This window comes from Parasteatoda tepidariorum, chromosome 3 (genome assembly GCF_982258835.1).
Source record: "Parasteatoda tepidariorum strain Cologne lab strain chromosome 3, Ptep-v5.0, whole genome shotgun sequence".
In the NCBI taxonomy this organism is placed as follows: domain Eukaryota; kingdom Metazoa; phylum Arthropoda; class Arachnida; order Araneae; family Theridiidae; genus Parasteatoda; species Parasteatoda tepidariorum.
This window is the reverse complement of record NC_141757.1, coordinates 110,413,733-110,435,389: the sequence shown is the minus strand read 5'-3', so window position 1 is coordinate 110,435,389 and position 21,657 is coordinate 110,413,733. Positions and strand designations below refer to the sequence as shown.

The following is a 21,657-nucleotide window of genomic DNA, read 5'->3' as shown; positions in this document are numbered from 1 at the left end:
AAAATATAGCATACAGCACTAAAGACTACGAAAGAACTAGCCACTACTGAAGTTTCGCTACACTGTAAAAACTGTGGTGCAGTACCTATCCAAATTTAGTGTTGAAAAACTCTAAAAATTGTGTGAATGACTACTTTACTTTAAATGAATACTGAATCGAACGCTATTCCACTCTTCAAAAAGTGCAGTTAAATCTTAATACCATTGATTTATAAAGTTTATACCCATCTGCAGCTCGTTGGCGAAGAAAGTTGTGTTTCTTGGAGCTAAATTTGGCGAATCATTATTGTATATTTAAACTATTTAACAAAATTCTTTTGTGAAATGATTGTAGCAAGCATTAAGCGTATAACTAAGGCTTTTGGACCATTATTGGAAGTTTAAAGGCAGCGAATAATTGTGAAATTTCAAGAAAGTGACGAGATGGCGGTTTGCTTACATGTTTACTGGTGAAATTTGATTTATTCTTGTCGGATTGAAAAGGCAAGCTGGTCATAGCTTATTTAATGACAAATAAGCTTCAAACCTATTTTCTGATTAAGAATATCGATTATGTCAATTATTTTCCGAATAATTTCATTCTTCTTGCCGAATAAATTTGACAAACTACTCATATAAACTGTTATAAAATGCATGTATGCTTTTAATTTTATAATAAAAATATTTATGTTCTCATAAGACCTACATAAATCTGCATATTGTATAAAGTAATTTTATAATATTTAATTTCTATTTTTTATGGTTTTGTTCAAATTCATAATAATATTGCGTCTGTGGTGTGTATATGTTTGATTAACAAACTGATTTTATTCTAAGAAATATTGTATGCTTGCATCCTAAATCTATGATCCTTGCTTCAAATTGAGGTAAAAGCATCTCTACTGATTCTTATGCGTATCACATCATACTATATAATTATAAATTTTAGTGTTACTGAATGACAAACATGGTGGTGGCTATTTTACACCAAATAGTGTAAAAAACATTTCAGGGTGTTTCTCTATACCAGGAACTGTCCTCTGTTTTGATGTAGTGGAACTCCTTTTTTAGTACTCAGATTAGATACACGATATACTGTACTTGTAGCGCGTTACTTCCGATTGCTGATAGATTATTTGGATTTTTTTTCTAACCTTACTGATATTGAGAATATATTTGATTCAAATCAAGGCTATATTCAAAAACATGTACATTTCAATCAATTTGTAACGAACATTTTTATTAATAGTGCAATTTATTAAGTAATTGTTAGACTTTTGGCAATTTTATAATTCTATTTTCTTACATGGAGTCTGATACTATTTTGGAAATTTTAGATTCGATTCGCCATACTCATGACAAGCAAGTTGAAAAAAAAATAAAAACTGAAAAATTCCGTTTAAAAATTGTTAAGAAGCATAAATAGTTTTTATTGAATTAAAGGAAACATAAATGGAAGTAAATAAAAAATTAAGAAAATCTTAATGTATTAATAACGGTTTTATTGAGTTGAAGAAAATTCAAGGAAAAAAAAACAAAAGCTGAAAAATTCTGTTAAAATTTATAGAAACTATAAATTATCTATTAAACTAGGGAAGATTAAAAAAAATTGAAGTCAAAAAAGTCTTCGAAAGGCAATTGTTTATTGTTGTTTTATTTAGCTTGACAGCATAAAGAGGAGATGCAAAAACTGTTGCTAACTATTTCTCATTCCTATTTATGAAAACAAAACTTGATTATTTGAATAATTACTCCTATTTTCGTGTTTCGCTTTTTAAAGGGACGCTATACAGCGGAGAAAAATTCTTTGAAAATTCTCCTTAACCTACATAAGTAATTTGAAATGCAACATATAGAAGAAGTGAGCTCAGGTAAACGTAGAGTAATCCATGAAGTTTCAAATTCATCAGAATTTGCTATTGAAAAGTTTCTCTCGTGGTATAGCGTCCTATTGATGGACATACAAACATTCCACCCATAACAACAGGAAAACAACATGAACAACAATTCGCCATTTAGAGAGTCCAGGAAAAGATTAAGAGCAGACGTCGACAAACAGACGTAATTTAAATGCCTATTGAAAAAAAATCTACTAGTTTAATTAACATTAAAAAGTTATAACCATAAAGATATCACAATGTTTACCACTGAAAAAATTTAGAACTAACGTAGTTTGATTTACGGACACAGAGAAACAAAGTATAATCGAAAGTAGCAGAATATAGCAACATGTGTTTAGCTACGGGAACACTAAAAAGCTCGGTAAATTTAAATAAACAATAAAACATTTTTTAATGTGTATTAAAACTTGGTAAAATCTGATAATTACTATCGTGATACCTTACCTTCGAGTATGACATATAAACTATTTATTCGGTTAAATTTACTTCATAGTTTCGTATTTTTTTATATATAAATACGTAATTATATATAATGTTTTTTTATACAATGTGTAAACCATAATTTCCTATAATTCGTTATTGTATGAATAGTTTAAATACCGTATGTACTATTTTTATTACCAGAATTACATTTTCTTACCCGAAATGTCTATACGATACAGTGCCAGAATATTTCTTTCCAGTCAACTTTTATAATAAAATATAGACAAGATTTCTCCACCTACGAAAAAATTAGCAAAAACACTGAATAATTCTCTTAATTTTCGCAAATTCTTACGAATCCAGGTAATGCAGCCCTAGCATAACTCTTCAAATAGCTAAAAAAAATCAGGAACTCTTTTTATTCTCATAACACTGCCTTTTCTTCATTTTCAGAATTAGTGAGAGCTAAGGACACGCTAAACTTGACCTAATAGTCGCGATCAACTGTTGCACCCTCACGGCAGTTAAGAAATTAGCATATAATTTAAAAAATAGCGTTACTTCACGCGATAACAGAAACTTCAAAAAACAATATGAAGCGACTGTGCATTTCATTTTCTTTTCTTCAAATCATCAGTTCAATTCATTTCATTAATATCGTTTTAAGTCCTAATTGTAGTGGTTAATATATTAAAATCTAATGTTTTTGGTTGTGATGATCAAAGAGAGCTAGAAGTATACTTACATTGAATGTAATCTTGTAACTGCTGAAACTCTGCTGGTGAGAGTTTTTCCCACTTCAGACTCGTAGGTGGGGCTTGACTCGGCATTTTCCTTGAAGTGTCACCCACACTTGTGTTTCACCCGAAACGGACGGATGAAAACGCCGAGCATCTCCGAACCAAAGATTTGTGGATGCTTTCAAAGAACTGGATAATTCTCATTTCCTGGAAGATAAAAATTAAACATTTGATGCGGATTTCGATTAAGATTTTCAGGAGCAGTTTTTGACACAACTTAAAAATTAAATAAAGTTTACGAATGAATGAGTTTCATTAGATTTATAATTACTTTTATTATTTGCAGATTTATTAACTATGCCATATTTTAATTTACGATATCTGTCAGAGATAGAGTTAAGAAAAATGCAATCGAGTAAAATTATTTGCAATATCTATTGTTATTAGCAAATATTAACTATTTATTTATTATATTATATGACCAATTATTTGACGTTTTGATTACACCTTAATCAAAACACACGTAATTAACACGCACGTAATCAAATCATTGCACATAATCAATTATCTGCAATTTTGATTATGCACACGCGTCATCAACAATTTTGATCGCACGCACTTAAATCATTACACTAATCAACAAAAACGTAACAAAATCATTACACGTAATCAACAATTATTTGCAATTTTGATTAAACATCATGAAATTTTAAAATGTAAATAAAACAAGTTTGATTACACGTAATCAAAACACACGTAATCTAATCATTAGACGCAATTAACACAAACGCAAGCAAATCATTAAACCAATAATTATTTACAATTTTGATTACACATAATCAAATCATAACACATAATGAACAATTTAGATTACACTTAATCAAAATACACTTAATTAAGCCATTACACGTAATCAACACATCGATAATCAAATATTTATATACGCAATCAATAAATATTTGCCATTTTGATTACATATAATCAAATCAGAACACATAATCAATAATTTTGATAACACACAATCAAAATTAACAATCGTGAATCCCATTTACATTAGATTAATCATAATTTGCAATCATAATTCAATATTTTTTTATAATGATTATTATTGTGATTTGGCAAAATATGATTATTTATAATCACAATTTAGAATTGTAATCGCTAATTATTATTACTTTCACGTTTAGAAGAAACTCTGGTAATGGTAAAATTAAAGCATATTTGCGTAGTGCATCTGTAAAGACATATTTTTTTCCTAAATTTGGAAAGGAAAGTATTATATTTCAAAGCACGGGAAAATTACTGATGCAATAAAATTATTACGCTAAAAAAAAGTAGTTGACTAAATTGAGAAGAATGTGAATGATTAAACTTTCAAATTATGTAAGCTTTGGGATAATATATTTGCCTATTGTTTACACGTATTTCCCATTGTAGGTCATTTTCATTACTGATGCAACGTATGGCTAGATACCTGTTTTGAGCAATCGTAGTTTTTTTTTTAAAATTTCAAAAATTGGGACTTAATAAAAAATATTTCCATAAATTATTTCCTCCTGGATATAATCAAAATCGGAAACACTTCATATTCATCAACTTTATGGCAGTAAGATGAATCCCCATATACTTCAGAAAATCAATAAGTAAAATACTTCAATTTCCTTTTTAACATTTAAAAAATATTTATAAACCCTTAAGGGTATATCAAAAATTAAGAAGTATATCAAAAGTAATTTTACCCTTATAAATATAGGGTAAAATTTTAATTAGTGAATGTTAAAAAAAAATTAATTGTATTTTGGATTATTTTTAATCAAGTATGTATTTGATATCACTATATACTAATAAACTGACTAATTAATAACTTATGTGCTATTAGCAAATGAAATTTATGCTGTTTTATTTCTGATTCATTAGTATATACTAATATCCAAAAGTAGAAGTTCATTTCCACCCATTAGCAAAATGGGTGTTGTTTTGGGTTTGATGGCGTGCGCACCTTATTTGTACGTCATAACACTTTTTAACTGTGTTCAAGAGTAATAGTAAACAGTGCGCATGCGTCGTCATTGCATGCGTTACTATGGTGACCGCTGGTGTTTGATAATTTTTTTAGAATTCTGTTTTTGATTTTAAATTTTGTTATGCACTAAGTTGGTGAGTTTATTTTTGAGATATGGGACTAGAGAAATCCCATAAATATTTCTTGAGTTGTGAATAAAAGAGAATTTCATCATTTGAACGATATTTTTTTTTTCTAATTAAAAATCAGAAATTCTAACCTACAGCTCAAACTGGATCGTTTTCAATATTAATTTAGGTGAATATCTCAAATAATGAGAGTCCCAAGTTGATCGACACGGTCCCAAAGGTTAAAATTGAAGCAAGAAGAAAAAAGACGATGCCAGGGCCTAAACTAACCGAGGCTGAAAAAGCTAAAGATAACGAACGTAGACTGGATAGCGTTATACACAAACGGGAAAACGAAGGGATTCTGTTCATAAACGCAACCGTAAAGCCCGTTCTTCATAAAACAAAGGGGATCATGAAAATGAATGGAATCGTAAACGACGTCACAAGAAGCGTCATCTCACAGACTTGAATGATACTGCCCAAGTTCAGAGCCTGACAAAAGCAGGGGCATACGGGGCAGTTGCCCCGGCTCCACATCAGAGGGGGCCCCAAAATCGAATTGAAAGTTTATTTTAGGTTTATTTCATTAAAGAACTTTTTTTAGACAAAATATCAGTACAGTGTAAAATCCGTCAGTTTTATTTTAGCCTCTTCATTACTCTATCGTGCGAACACAAAAAATCTGTATTTCGAAAATCCATGGCTTTCTAGTGCTGAATTCAACTAAATTTTTGCAATTACGATGGACAAATTTGGCCAATCAAAAGCCTGTATTTTTACATCTAGCAATATACGATATGTTTACAAGAATACAAGCTTCTGATTGGCTTGATGGAGCCTTCGTATTTGCGAACATTTGGCACGATGGACATAGAATTGTCAGAAAAACAATAAAATGGACAGAACGATATTTCGTTCGATCATTGGAGGATAGGGGGGACTTTATAACTATTTTAGGTTCCAGTACATTTTCTAGTTATCTATGTATAATGAGGTGAAAAATTTAGATACCTACATAAAATTCAAATCTTCACTACTGTGAGTAATGAAGCAGAGGGGGCCCCAAAGAATTTTTTTGCCATGGGCCCCAATTAGGCTAAGTCGGGCCCTGCCCAAGGTACAGGTGCGGAGGACCAAAAACATGAAAGCAAACGGATAAACGGAAAAACTCGAATCGCAAACGCATGCGTGAAGCCCGTTCTTCACAAGACTACCTGGATTTGAAAATGAATTGAGGCGTAAACGTCGCAAGATGCAACAAAGCGAAGATTTAAGTGATGATGCCCGAGATCCATACTATATCGTCCTTGAGAAACTCATTTTTAAGGAAATTGAAGATGTTCCAATACACCAATGCCATTGTTGTGATAGATTGTGGTTTTCAAAACAAATGACAAAATCTCCTAACAACAAAATTAGACAACAACCATTTTGCCAATGGGTAACCTGTGAGCTATCACAGTTTTTTTTCCTTTTGTCTTGATTAACCTTTGTATGCCAAGCCACAAAATGTGGTGGTGCATATTCATCTACACATAGCGGGTACTTTTTGTTGTTTTGATTACACTTTTAATGCTTAATAAATAGTTGATTTTCATACAAAAGTATAATTTGATGTAATCGCTTCTCTGTTATAATTTTCATTCTAAAAAACCACGGTAAATGAATCAACAGCAGTCCCATTTAATTAACCGTGAAGTTAACTGTAAAGAATATTTTTTTAAAGAATTATTAGAGTAACAAAAAATATTGATTACAATTCTTGCAATACAATACATTTGCCAGAAAAAATAATATAGTAAAGAATACGATGACGATTATTTAAATCACATAATGAAAAATTTATATGTTCTTAAAATACAAATACCATTCACTAAATTACATTTATTTTCAACCTCTAAATTATGTTAAATTATGCTAAATTAGATACAATTTATCATACATACCTACGTCTGTATGATAAATTATATCATTTTAATTTGTATGTTTGCATTTTGAATTATTATATATTTGAATTATTATATATTTCATTTATATTTCTTTTCAGATTCTGCTTGCTGATTTAGTTTTCAAAACTTTAGAATCAGGAATTAATAATGGAAATTAGGTTTTAGTAATGGAATGAATCAATGTGTAGTTATAACTTAATCAATTATTAATAGATTAATTTCATAAGTCGAATGAATCAATTATCAATATATAAATTTGTAAAATTAAACGGAAATTTGTTTTAAAGAGTTATTATACTGATAAGATATGATGAGAATTTTCAGGTATTCAGAAACATTCATAACTGTGATCAATAAACTTAAGTAAAACTGTTTAGAAAATAAATAAGCAATGCCTTCAAAAATGTGTTGGTTGAAATAAACAAGAAACCTGAAATCTATAATTCAATAAATTCAGCACGAGTAAGCTCTGGGAATTTTATGCGGAATTGGAAAGAAATAGACATTAACTTATGAAGTAAACAAATAACTTTAAAAAAATTGGATATAGTTAAACGACAAATGAAAAGATCTGCAATATTGCAACGTTATGGAATCATATAGAATTTTTCTTATACAAACACGACATAAACGAATATATGCTTAAAAAGCTACAACAAATTAATGCTACACTGAGAAAAAACAACTTTCGTAAAATTATCGTACTGTATGATAATGGCATTTCTGGTTAAAAACAAAAAACCTGACGTAATCCTGATTTATAAAAACGAAATAAACGGTACTTAAACCATTCATTTGGTAATTTTTCCGTTCATGTGGTAACGTTTTACTGGCAATTTTTGTTTTCAAAATTAATGTTCATATTATCAGAAGTTTAGTAAAAAAAATACCAAAATCAAAAACAAACTTAACCAAATAAATGCTTTTTATGTCATGATAAAATAATCAAACTTTTCATGTTTACCGTATTTTATCACATATTATAAAACCTTAATTTATCTTTAATTTTACCAAAATCATTACTAAACCCTTTCAGTAAAAGTTACCGATATTTTTCTCAGAAAGCCAGAAACTCAGTAAATGCTACCATATTCTGGTAGTTTTGACCATACTTTTTTTTACAGTGTATAATTAGCTTCTAGGATTTAAAAGTCATAATTTTACAGTCGAAAAAAAACGTAAAACTTAAGCATATAAGTTCATCACAAATTAAGCTTGAATCACGTGTTTTTTTGGCAACAAATAGTGATAGCTCAATAATTAAGATAAACACTTACTTCGAATATTTTAAAATGTTTTACATAAAAAATATAGTTTAGTTTTGGAAGCATAAAACAATATGATTATTGATGAGATAAAGACGAAGTTTCAGCAAATATATACTTCGATAATTAAGGAAATCGCGTTAATTCTCGTAAATCACAATCACACGAATTTCAGAAGCAAACAAGGCGAGTGGAAAAAAAAGCTATTTGTACAGTATTAAAAAAAACGAAATCATATAACCTAAATCTCAAACGTCACACTAGTTAATACCACATATAATTACAACTAGGAATAAACAATCCATCTTTTTAAACCCTAAATACATCAAGTTGATGTATCAGTTTAATCATATTTACTTTCGTAGTTTATCATACGTCAAATCAAAAAATATCATTAACTATGGCACGTTTCAACAAACTAACATTTTTCTCAAAAGAAAATTACGTAATATCAAATCTCGATAAAATGTAGAAGAATAAATGAACATTTTGAGAGCATAAGGTTTCTATTTCTATATCTTAAGCAATGAGATAGGAAATTCTCGAAATAAACATACCTCCAGAGGCTAAGACATCAATACTGTTTACCACAGAATATGTCAAGCTGATATATTGACTTACGAATACTTATTTTCATGATGCCTCTAGAGGCGAAGGATTTGGCGAAATAGATGATTACATATGAGAAAAGGAGTATCGATTGGCACTCTTTTTTTTTCTCAATCGAAAGCGTTTAAGTTCCTTGCGAAATTCATTCTTTCCCCTCGGAAGGCAATACGCTTTTTAATATAAGCTCCATGATGCTAGAGGGCAAGTTCATGACGTTTTTAGTTAAAATTCTCACGCCAAAAACTGCATTTTTTTTCTCCGTCAAATATTGCTTTAAATAAATAAAATATGTTTTGTTTCCTACTTTTTGAGATGAGTTATTATCGAGCAAAATATATCTTTTAAAAAGTATATTAGGAAAACTATTCTAATTAAAAAAGCACAAATTAAATCTTAGCGTTTACGTTATTAACAGATCGTAAATGCTGCAGAGATAAAAATTTTACAGATAAAAATCAAGATAACGTTGATTTTCTATCAAAGTAAAAAGAGTTTCAGTAGCAAAATTTATTATTTTTTTTAAACTGTTCATTTCCCTCAAAAAAGCAAGTGTTGTCGTCAATATTCTGTGTTTATAACCATATAATTTATTTATTTAAAAGTTAATGACATTATTCATTAATAAGCGGCTCAATGATTCACTTATTTTTGATTCATTACTTCCTCAATATAACATTTTTCTCACCTATAAGTACGTTAATTCACTAATTCCATGATTCACCCGTTCTCTAATACACTCATCGATGATTCGTTTATTCACTGCTTTGTTCGATTTCTACCCTCTAAATTTAATTCATTTATTCACTCAACATATCAATAATATAGTATAACTAGGAGTAGATCAGATCTAGGAGATCAATGAATGAATACTAATATTATTCAATCTCAAAAGGTTTTAAAAATCGAGCTATGATTTTATTTTTATTCATGTCAAAGACGGATGTTCGTCTTTGACATAGTTTATGATTTATGTCAAAGACGGATATTTTGGTATGGGTTATTTTGTCACAGTCATTTTCAAGATGGAGTAAATTAATTGTCAGCTAATCTTGAAGTAAAGAGGTTTTTTAATAATGCTGCTGTGAGCGAATTATGGCCGAACAAAAATATTACGAAAAAATATCAAATGTTACTTTTATATTAGCATGTTAATTCTATGTTAACGAAACAGAGAAATAAATTGAACGTGGAGCGAGTTGTGATTGAAACTAACAGATTTAGAGTCAAACAAATACCAGATAGCAGTGTAAGGTTTATTTCATTGTCAGCAACAATCCCAAAGCCCAACAAGACTTTTAAATTATTAGAAAATAAACCTTGCAAGCTTGAAAAAAAAATAATGTTGCTAGTTTATGCGCTATGAGGTTCGCATTAAGCTTCCATAAACAATCCTTTTATATCGATATTGAATCTGCCTTTACAAAACAAGGCTAGGAAAACCTTCAGATATCGAGGATAAATCATCATTTGCACACCAAAAGTAGAAAGAGCTCTCAAACCGTGGATAAATTCGCCCTCTCAATGTTTATGTTAGATTTTATGACCATCAATATAACAAGGTTTATTAGCATAGGCTTTCATAAACTTTTTTTTTGTGTCAAATGGCTGGTCCTGAACATATGTTCTTCACCTCGGAAGATGCCGGAAGTGTTACTCATTTGACGTTACCCAATGGGCATCCGTGAACCTAAGTCACGGAGGCGAGCAACATTACCCACGCCACACTGCCACAGACACCCGTTTATAGGGTGGGCCACATTCACACATAACAGAGGACAACACGCAGAGAGAAACATCCATGCCCAAAGCGGGATTCGAACCCGCAGCCATTAGCTTCGCAGTCAGGCACGTTAACCGCTCGGCCACCTGGCCGGTGTTTTTATAAACTTTCTTTACACTCTTAAAGTGGAGATTGGTCTGATTATTAAATTTTCAACACAATGAATTTAGATGCTTTTCTTAAATCTTTAAGGAAAAAAGCTTGGTATACTAATATTTCTACTAAGTTTTAAAAAAATATACAAGTCAACGTTTTAATGCAAACCAAATTCAAATGGAAAACGTTGTCGTAATACGTTGGTCGTAAGGTTGCCTGCTATCTGGAATTACCTATCTAGCACACGCTTCTCATTTATTATTGTAAAAATTTGATTTTGTCAAAATAAAATAATTCATTTAAGACACAGGTAAGTTTTTCTTTTTTCAATCATATTTTATGTGAAGGGGTTCGATCAGAGAATAATAAAATTTTGGGGCGTCGATCATCAATAAAGTTTGGTTGCCCTGCTCTTGACTAACATAAGTTGATAAACTTAGAAATAGAGAAATGGAATAGGAAATGGGAAAAAAAAACGAAGAATGAATAGGATAGAGGCTTCGTATACTATTCATCACAAACTATTCATCATTTTTTTTCATCCGTGTCGCACTTTTTATTAAACTTAATATATTTCTAACTAATGATAGTTAGGATACGTTGGGATCCAATCCCTTATTATTATCGCACTGAGCGTTAATATCACCATTGTTGAACCACCTGGAGATGTTTGAACCATCAGTTGTAGTTTAAGCGAGTCGGAAACTGTCAGAGCAGAAAAAAAAGGAAGCTCTTAATTCTCCATCAGAAAAACATTTTTCACTAAAAGACAGGTTTTTTCTTAGAACAATGTTTATTATATGTTAAAGCATTTTCAACCATCGCAATCTATTTCAAATCAAAGAGTATCTAAAAAAGCAGGAAACTGTCTTGTGGATCTTTATTGAAATATGAATGCTATTGTTACTGACTTACTGCTACTCTTTTGATGTTACGTTTAATATCTTGATTGTTAACGTCACATTGCAGCTACATTAAAGGGTCTATTTTAGACGATTTGTATTGGTAGTTCTAAGTTGGGATATATTATTGTACAACTTGAATTTGATTACACGATACTAATCAGCATGAATAAAACATGGTTTAAGTAAATTTAACAAATCATTAATGTTGCAGCAAATTCGCTGGTTCAAGCTACCGAAATTATGTCATTGTAATCAATTAGTTTCTAGCAGCGACCAATAAGAATACGTTATTACTGAAATGATAATTAATAACATCCAATGGGAATAGTATAAATAACTGGTTGCCATTCACAATCACAAAATTGCGGAAATTGATTTAATTATACTAGGCAAGTGAAATAGTTCAGCCACTGGCTTGGACATCTCTATATTTTGTGTTACAAATGGGGCGTCATTGGCTCTGGGGACGGTGGGTGCATGCGGCTCTCCATAAGTAAAAAAAAATCAAAAAGTGTCCTAACACCAATATTTTTTTTAAAAATGTTATTAATCAGCTTACTGTTCTTAGTTTTGATTATTTAAAACAAATTAAGAAATTAAAAATAAATTATTCAGCAAATATTTAACAGATAGAAGAAATTTTAATTTTTCAATTTTTTTTCTTAAACGATAAAATTTTTATAACAATTGCAATTATATATTTGAATTTTGTCTGTGACCGCCAGTGATGTTACATATGAAAATAAAAGTAGACAATGAAACAGAAACTCACAAAACAAACATAGTTTCGGTTCGACAATGCAGAACCTTCTTCAGTCACCCAACTCAGAATGCGATTCGTTCTCTCAGTCCTTCTGTGCTTCAACACTGACAAATGTTCTGCATTGTATAACCGAAACTCTAGAATGTCTATTAATTATGGTTTTATTTGTTGCTTTATTCACCTTGTCTGACTTTAATTTTAGCTTAGAAGAGCTTGAAAGTAATAACTGGATTATAACTTGTAACCATAATTGGAATAATTTATTTAAGCAATTTTTTAAATAATTAAATACACAATTTCAGAATGAATTCTCATTTATTTATTCAAGTCATACAGCAACCCGTAGTATCGTTACACTCGAGATAAAATATCCAACTGATAGTCCAGCACATGACGACGTTCTTTTTATCAGATCATGGAAAGAAATCGAAGCAAATTAAAAAAAAATAATTAATGGTTTAGTAAAACAAATGCCAGATAAAAGCGAATTTTTAATCAAAATGAGACCATTTTTTTCAGTTCCTCAGTATTGCCCAGAGATTTGTCAAACGTAATGAAATTCTATGAAATGTCTTAAATGACAGAAAAACATCGTATTCCCATTTTCAATCAATTTATCATTGGATTTTTAATGAATGCCAGAAATAATTACCAACACGACATTTCTAACATAAAAACTAATTACTTTCTCTTAAGCCATAATTAATTTCTTAACGTCATAACTTACTATTGACAACTTTTAACAATAGACAGAAGAACTTCCCTTTCGAAATCTTCTCAAACAAGAGATGAAAATCCCTACAAAAAAGAAAAGAAATCCCTAAGTATTTTCTCGCTTTGACATACCTAAGTCCATTCTAGCAGAACTATAAGTTATGCTTTTATGTGCTTTCAAAGCAATCTTCCAGTCAATAGCAAAAGGGAAAAGACATTCACGCCCCCTTCTCTGTCAGGGAAAATTAATGTCTTCAATCCGGTTTCTCTTCGAACTTGTCCCTAAGGGAATAGATTTTCTCTCTCTGTGGTCGTGTTTTCCCCATGACCATTTCGTAAGTTGGGGTCTTTTAAGATCTGTCCGCACTTTTAAATAACTTGGCGAGAGAAAAGGTGGTTTAAGAAAAAGTATTTCACTTAAACATTGATTTCACACGTAGAAAAAATAAAACATTTAAAAAGGATTTAATCTGTAAGCTCTGAAACAAAAGAAATATACATATATAATTTTAAAATCCTAAGATAAATTGAAATGAAACATGGGAAATATATTTAATTTCATACTATGAGAACTTCATTTACTTTGAAAAAGGTAGTAAGAGTTGACATGGTTTAAACACTCGAAAATAGGTGCCCATTGTGAAGCAAGATGCGAATGAGGAAAACAAAAAAGATTTAAAAGATGAAGTATAAAATTTCTAACGAAAAAAAGGAAAATAAATAATGGTGTAAAGCAAAACTAGATAAACTGTGGTAGACGAGAGTTTTTTATTTTATTTTATAACCGTCGTTGAACAGCAGACCCAAGTTTAGGTTTACGACAACTCATGTTCAACTCCGTAGCCATTTGATCCATTTTGAACCCAATTCAGAAGACAAGGAAACTCTTGGATCAAGTATTGAGAGAAATTTGCCTTCGTGGAGGAGTTTATGACGGAACTAGCATTTGAGTTGCAGGAAGAAGAAAATCACGAAAACCTCTCTCTCTTAGCCAGACGGCAAGGAGACTCTAACCCATGATCCGTCTACCACTGAAGATATTTTACATCAGAGCTGTGGTCAGTGCGAGCCGGGTGCGCAATTCGTATCGACCAGCTATCTCTGGGATTCGAACCAGGTTCACCTCAATAGAAGGCAAGCGCTCTATCCGCTGAGCTGCCAAGGCTCTTAGCCGAGAGTTAATCGTTTTCGTTAGCTTCTTTACGTTTTATGTTTCAAATCTCTTTCTCATTTACACCTGCCCAGTGTTGAGAATGGGCGCCTACTTTTGAGCACTTTTAAAGCCTTCATATTATTTTTTTGAAGCAAATAAAGCTTTCCAATTCTCAATCATATCTTTCCGCTTCAGTTTCTTGAATTTTTCCTTTTATGAAAGCAATTGTTCTAAAAGCCTTTTGGAATCTAAAATGGGATTTTGCAGTCATTTTCACACGATTAGTTTTATCACAGTTGATAAGTTCTTCATAAGAATTGGATTTCAAGCAAAAACATATGCTTGCTTAATTTTTCAATTTTGAATTTTTCTCTGAAGACAAGTTAATCTTCGTCACGCAGACAATAGAAAAGATCATCCGTATGGACACTGGAAATGACCTGCACAAAAGCATCACCGTGGTAACACCAGGTGTGAATACTTGGATAAGATCGATGACATCGCAGAGTAAGGGTGGACAAAGCAAGAGAAGAAGTTCAGTTTTTCGAATAATTAACTGGCTAGGTTAACAGCTCAGTATCGCCATGTAATACCAGACACAACATTTTAAAAGGAGAGCAACTTACTCAGATGTAACAGAGCATCATATGCGCATTAGAAGAAGTGATAATTAAGAGTCTGAACCGGTTGTCGTACGATTCTAAGCATGAGTTCAGTTCTTCCCACCTACCGCCATTTTATTATTATTTCGTTCCTTCTCAAAATGTACTAGCAGTTTTAATCCGTGCTATTTATTAATATCTTAATGAATAGCGCAGTGTTGTTTATAAATAGTGCAAAAATGTAGCAGCTAACCGATCACTAATGAAAAGAAAAAAACTTTATTTCTCTTCTCTTTTCCCAGTAGTCCTTCGGTGGAGAGGTGGAGGTAATTTAGTTTTAAGAGCCTTTGTTGCTGTTCACTTAAATGACATTTTTTCTTTGTACATAGGTAACATACCAACCATTGATAACCAGTTTACGTTATGTCTATGAAATCTAGCCTTCTTCCACTATGCATATTCTTTAGGCAAAGGAACTGCTACACCCATTCTTCAGCAAAATACTCTTAAGACAAGATAAACTAGTAAGTCCATGGACAACGTGTGATGGGAGGAACCTCGTAACTGCTTCGTTCTTTTTGCAAATATTTACTTTAAGTTTTGTTCCTATTCAAAACCAGGAAAGAGGTTCACCCGGTTCTGTTACGCAACGAGCTCTGGTTGTTACATTGTGAGAAGTGGACCAAGAAACTTCAAAACCGGTATTTGCTGAGGTTTAGAAAAAAAGTTAAGGCAACTATTTACATATAGTTTATAAGCGCGATAAACAGTTAACTTTGCTGCTTCACAAAATAAAAAATACTATCATCTATCCATCGAGATCTAATAGCGAATGGCAACAAAGCACACCTGACATTACATTTTACCAATTGACGCCTAAGTTATAACGAGCAATGTGGATAATGACCAATGGTAAGTAAGAAAAGATCAACGGATTAAGCGATTAATTGGCAGATGTAGGTAATGATAACGATAAGTAGAAATCCTAAATGTTTACTTGCACTATCAGTTCTTGTTGAGCAGACCGTAGTGGTCCATTATAGAGAGCGTTGAAGAGAAATATCACACGAAAAGTTCCAAAAGATTAAATGGGGCGCAAGGAATTTACAATCAACCTACCACGAGTTATTTAAATATTTGCTCAGTCCTTGGTGAGGTCTGGAAGAACTATAACAAGCAACTAGACATCACAATAAATCAAATACGGGTTTCTTGTGTAGCGAAACGTTCATTTTTCTACAACACTATTATTTTTAATTTGTAACTAAATATGTTTACCAGATTCGTTTCTTAGCACACATCAGTTGCATTAGCTTAGTAAACGTAACAGATTCTTGCTAAACTTAATTGCACACTAACGCTCCTGACATCTTGATGGTTGGGAAAAATATATTTTGGACAATTTCCCAAAATCCTTTTACTTCTTTAATACATGTTTGACAACAACAGATCCTTTCCTTTTCCCTTCACTTCCAGAATATAGGTGCATTGTTACAGGTAACTATAATATGGGTACCCTTAAGAATTTATTGCGATCTCAATAAGTTGCTTAACTGAACCATATTCCCGTTCTCGTTAAACATAGTATTATTAGACCAAGTAGATAATAAGGAACACATTCAACTTAACACCATTGCAGCAAATGTACGATACGTAACGATATTAGCGTTCGCAACACTAGTATGACATTAGCGTTCAATATTTTCCGAAATTCCAAATAAGTTTATTGGGATTTCACTAAAATATTTTCTTGAAATATATTATAACAAATATAGATATGATGTTTTAAAACGGAGGAAGTTAAAATGGTTTTTAATATCAATATCATGTTTCAAAACCGAAAACGTAAACAATTCAAATAGTTGACCACTTGTTTAAGGAAGAAAATCTCTGTAACCTGATCATCTGTCTATCTCGTGTCTCAACAAATGAAATAAATCCTCCTCGGGGAATTATCGAATGTTATCATAAACCCTTTGTAAGTTGATCGGAAGAAGAAAAAAACTTCTTCAGCAAATTTTTATGCCAATATGTTATGTATTAGAATTACGGAAATGGTGAAGTTGAATTAAAAGTCAACTTAAACTGCTTTGTGACTTGATGACATAGAAAAACTATTATTGATTTTGTAACAATGATGCATAATAAATGTATAACAAAATAAATTTTCAAGTTTAAATTAATATAGTATTAAGCTAACTTATTACATATATATATATATATTTGTGCATTGATATTGAAAGAAATATTGTTAATAGTTTATAACTGAAAAACACTTAATTGTTACTGTATACAACTATATGATTAACGCAGTGTATATAAAAATAACATTAAGTTGATCACCCGTTGATTCCTAAAAGCAATTTCACAGTTAGTGGTTAACTTACACATGTTTCACTATATAATTAATAACTGAAAAGCCACATTAATTGGTGAAGCATAAGAATTGTATGGATAGCTTGATGTATATAAGAACAGCCTGATAAAAAAATTACTATCAATAATAACTATGAATCTATAAGATGACCTTCCGTCTAGGTTGATCACTAAAGCAATTGTACTGGTTGGGGTCAACTTAAATAGGTTTTAATATACATCATTCGAGCATTGAAAAAGAAAAACTGAAAAACAATTAGACTAGATATGGTTAAATGATGGATAGTTAAACTTGCCTTTGCTCGCAGAATGTTTTCAATTTTTGAAAAAATATTTACTTGATATTAGGATTTTTCATTTTTAATGATTTAGTTGAAAAATTTTTTTCTCAACGAAGTTAAAAATTCTTACATTTTTAACATCATTTAAACAACTCATAAGTAATTTTGCATTTTAATAACAAAAAAAATTAAAAGCTAATATCTTCTGCACTAAATCAAAAATGATATTACTCAATCCCAAGAATTAAATATTAAACTTTAAACATAAAAATTTTTTGTTTCGAGGAGCAATTGAAAAAAAAAATAGTAATAAATTTAGAAAGTAATTTTTGACGTAAGAAATATAAACAAAACTTTTACTTTATCAAACATACAAGCAGCTACTTTACTTCAATTTCAGCTTAAAATTGCTTTATTCAGTTGAAAGATTATGAACGCCAACTACAAAAACTTATATCGTAAAAGATTAATCAAGCCCATTACCGGATTGAATTTCTTGATGCAAGTTTATATTCAACCAACTTTCTTCACAAAATACCTCCTCTAGGGAATAAAAAGTACTTCCTTAGTATGTTATTCATTAAGACATTATGAACGGTTTTTCTTCTGAAAGATGTTCTTGTCATGTAGTATAAGATTTCAAGTACCACGGCTGTTTTATTTTGTTTATGTAAGTGGATTGAACAAATTGCAGAATTCGAAACCCTTTCCCATTTATTGTAAGTAAAAGCCCCTTAATTATCAATGTTTCATCATTAAAGTATCATTATGGGATTCTTAAAAAAAGATAAATTATTTAACAAAAAAGTCAGAATGATTATTTTTGCACTGTGGTAAAAGGACTTTTTAGAAGTTATCTTTAAAAATATCATAAAATCGAGTAAACATTAGAATATGAATGCCAAGTCTCTTTGGTATGAGGAATAGATGCATTTTCAAAAAAGGTTTTTGATTATTTATTACGAATAGATATTTGATATAATGTCATTAATGTATCGTTATGTATTTATTGGGCATATTTCAAGCAATATTCGTGAAAATTTTTAAAATACCGTTAGGAAATTAGAAGAAATTTGAATAAAAATATCGTTAAAATTTTGCATGGTGAAAAGTTAAACTCATGATGCATTAAAAAATTTGCTACAGCATACTATAGCTTAGTTTAAAAAAATACGTTTTCGTTTACCACCTTATTAGGTTGTAAAAATGTGCATTGATAAAAGGTTCAAAATATTATTATAGGGTGTAGTTATGTTTCAAAGTTGAAGTGTTTGCTTTCCGGGTGAATAATATATGAAGAAATTGTAAGCAACTTACTTGTTTTAACTGCACGGAGAAAAAAATTTAGGTAAAAATACAAAACTGAAAAGTTAATGGGTTTTATGCCATGCTCTAAGGTATCATTAAATTATCAAATTTTACCGCATTTTATAAGACAATATTAATCTGTTAATTATATCAAAATCATTACCACAGAACTTTGGTAAAAATTGCCGTGCTTTATGGTACTCCCATAAAGTCAGAAACACGGCAAATTGTGCCATATTCTAGTAGTTTCGACAATACTTTTTTTTTCTTAGTGTGAGAACTTGACGTGACGGTAAAACTTGTGTTTTAATAATTAAAATCAAAAAAATGATTATCTTCCTAATAATTATAAATGTAACTGATTTTATTTATAAGATTTAAATGTAACTAAATCTAACTAAAAAGTGCTTCTTTCTCATTATTGTTAATTTTTCGTAATATAAATGATCATATCATAAAAAATAATGTTTAAAATTTTAAGTTGAAAAGAAATCATTCTATATTTGAACCATTTAATTAAATCTTAATAATTTCAATTGCTAATGCATTAAAACGAGATTGGGTAACTTTTACTTAATAAATAATTCGATTTAAAGGCATTTCCCTGTTTTTAAACGTATTAAAAAATAAACATATTCACACCCATAATAATTTACATACAAAACTCCTTAAATCGAACATAAATTTAATTATTTTAAACACAAAGTTGAATTTTTTGAATTTCAGTTTATTGGATTTTCATCAGAAAAATTATCTCCAAAATAAATCGCAGTCAACCGTTGTAGAGAAATCCGAAAATCTCATAACTTGTCGCATTTATTGAGAAATAAAGGAAACCTGTTTTGCGATGTCAAAGTTAATGCTTTCTGACAGACACTGGGCTCTGTAAAGATTTGTCTTTAGCTCCTATTTTTCAGGCTTTTATCCTGAAAAGCTATCTTAATCTCATTTTGACAAATCCTCAACTTGAAAGATTTCTAAAGAGAGTAAAAGATGAACGGTGTAAGGAAAAAAAAAAAGCAGATTATGATTTTTATTTTTAGCCCCCCCCCCCTCTCTCTCTGTTCATCTTTACGCAAATCTTTTTATCTCATGTGTAAAATACAGCGGTGCATTTAAAGTGTCTTTGATTAAATAGAACAAGACAGAGAATATGGATTTTTTTTCTTGAAAGAAAATGCAATTAAAATATGTTTTTATTTTATGCTAAATTTAAAGTTATTAGAGTTTTGTGAAAAAACGAAAGTAAATCTGATTTACATTTGGGGGAAACGTGCATTTGCGTTGACAAACAGGTTGTTCTATTTTACGCGCAATATTTTCAAGCCAAGGAATGTTAGATATTTTTGAAGCTTGTTCATATATAATGTCGATCAAATTTTATACAATCTTAAGTTGATGCGAAATTTAACAACAATATCGTTCAAATTCTATACAATCTTAATATGTTACTAAATGCAACTACCTAGTACAAATTTTGTACTATCTAAGTTTAGTATTAAATTTAAACATAATGTTCGTCAAATTTTATTGATACTTTTTAATTATAATATTGCTCAATCATAAAATTGTACAAGCTTTATACAATATTAATATGATGTTAAATATCACTATATCATCGTTAAAATTTTACGCAATCCTAATATGGTGTCAAATTTAATTATAATACCCCTCAAATTTCATACAATCTTAATGTATTTATTAATATAACTATATCGTACAAATTTTGTACTGTCTACATATAATATTAAATTTAACCCTAATACCGCACAAATTTTATACAATCTTAATATATTGCAAAATCTTAACTATAATATTGTTCAAATTTTATAAAATCCTAATATGGTGCTAAATTTAATTATAAAATCGAACAAATTTTATACAATCTTAATATAGTGTTAACTATATCGTACAAATTTTATACATTCTTAATATGATATTAAATTTTTAAAGAGACTATCGTTAAAATGTTTAGCATTCCTAATATAATACTAAATGTATGTACAATATCGTTCAAATTTTATACTATATCTTAATATGGTACTAGATTTAACCATATTATCTTATTTCTTATACTTGATTATATGATATTATGTTTCATTGTTGAACAGATCCCTCTGAGATTGTATGAGGTCTATAGCGAGAAATATAACAGGTTTATAATTTAAGTAACACTATCGTATAACTTAAACTTAATTACTCGATACCAAAATTTTATTTGAGAAGAAACATAATTTAACACCTCAGGAAGGTTTCACAAAACAACTTGCATTGCATTATTGTTAAAGCTTACCATATTAAGGGTTCAAAATTGAACAGATTGTATGAACGAATTAATATGAGGTTTGGAAATTATATAAATAAATAGAATGTTATTCCATTCGTAATTCTAGTTTACACAGTAAGAAAAAAGTCTAATGAAAACTGGAAAAATATGGCAAAATTTACCGTGTTTCCGGCTCTGTGGAAACATCAAAAATCTCAGTGATTTTTACAAAAAAGAGCTTTGGTAAGATTAACAATAAAATATGGAACACATGAAAAAAATTTGGTAAATGAAGTAAAATTTGGTAGATTATCGTGATACCTTAGAGTATGGCATAGAAGACATTTATTCTGCTAAGCTTACTTTCCAGTTATGTACTTTTTACTAAATATGTGGTAAAAAGAACTCTAATTT

At 30.1% G+C, this 21,657-nt stretch overlaps 1 protein-coding gene across 8 annotated transcripts in view; it reads right to left on the bottom strand.

Annotated features, from left to right (window-relative positions):
- Positions 1-21,657, bottom strand: part of Dgk (diacyl glycerol kinase 1) — a 464,938-nt gene that overhangs the window by 218,367 nt on the left and 224,914 nt on the right. For all 8 annotated transcript variants that reach the window (XM_087159924.1, XM_087159926.1, XM_087159928.1 and 5 more), the window contains exon 4: positions 3,049-3,250. In XM_087159924.1, coding sequence (XP_087016050.1) covers positions 3,049-3,133 — 85 coding nt within the window. In that variant the 5' untranslated portion in view covers positions 3,134-3,250. The remainder of the gene's footprint in view (positions 1-3,048; positions 3,251-21,657) is intronic.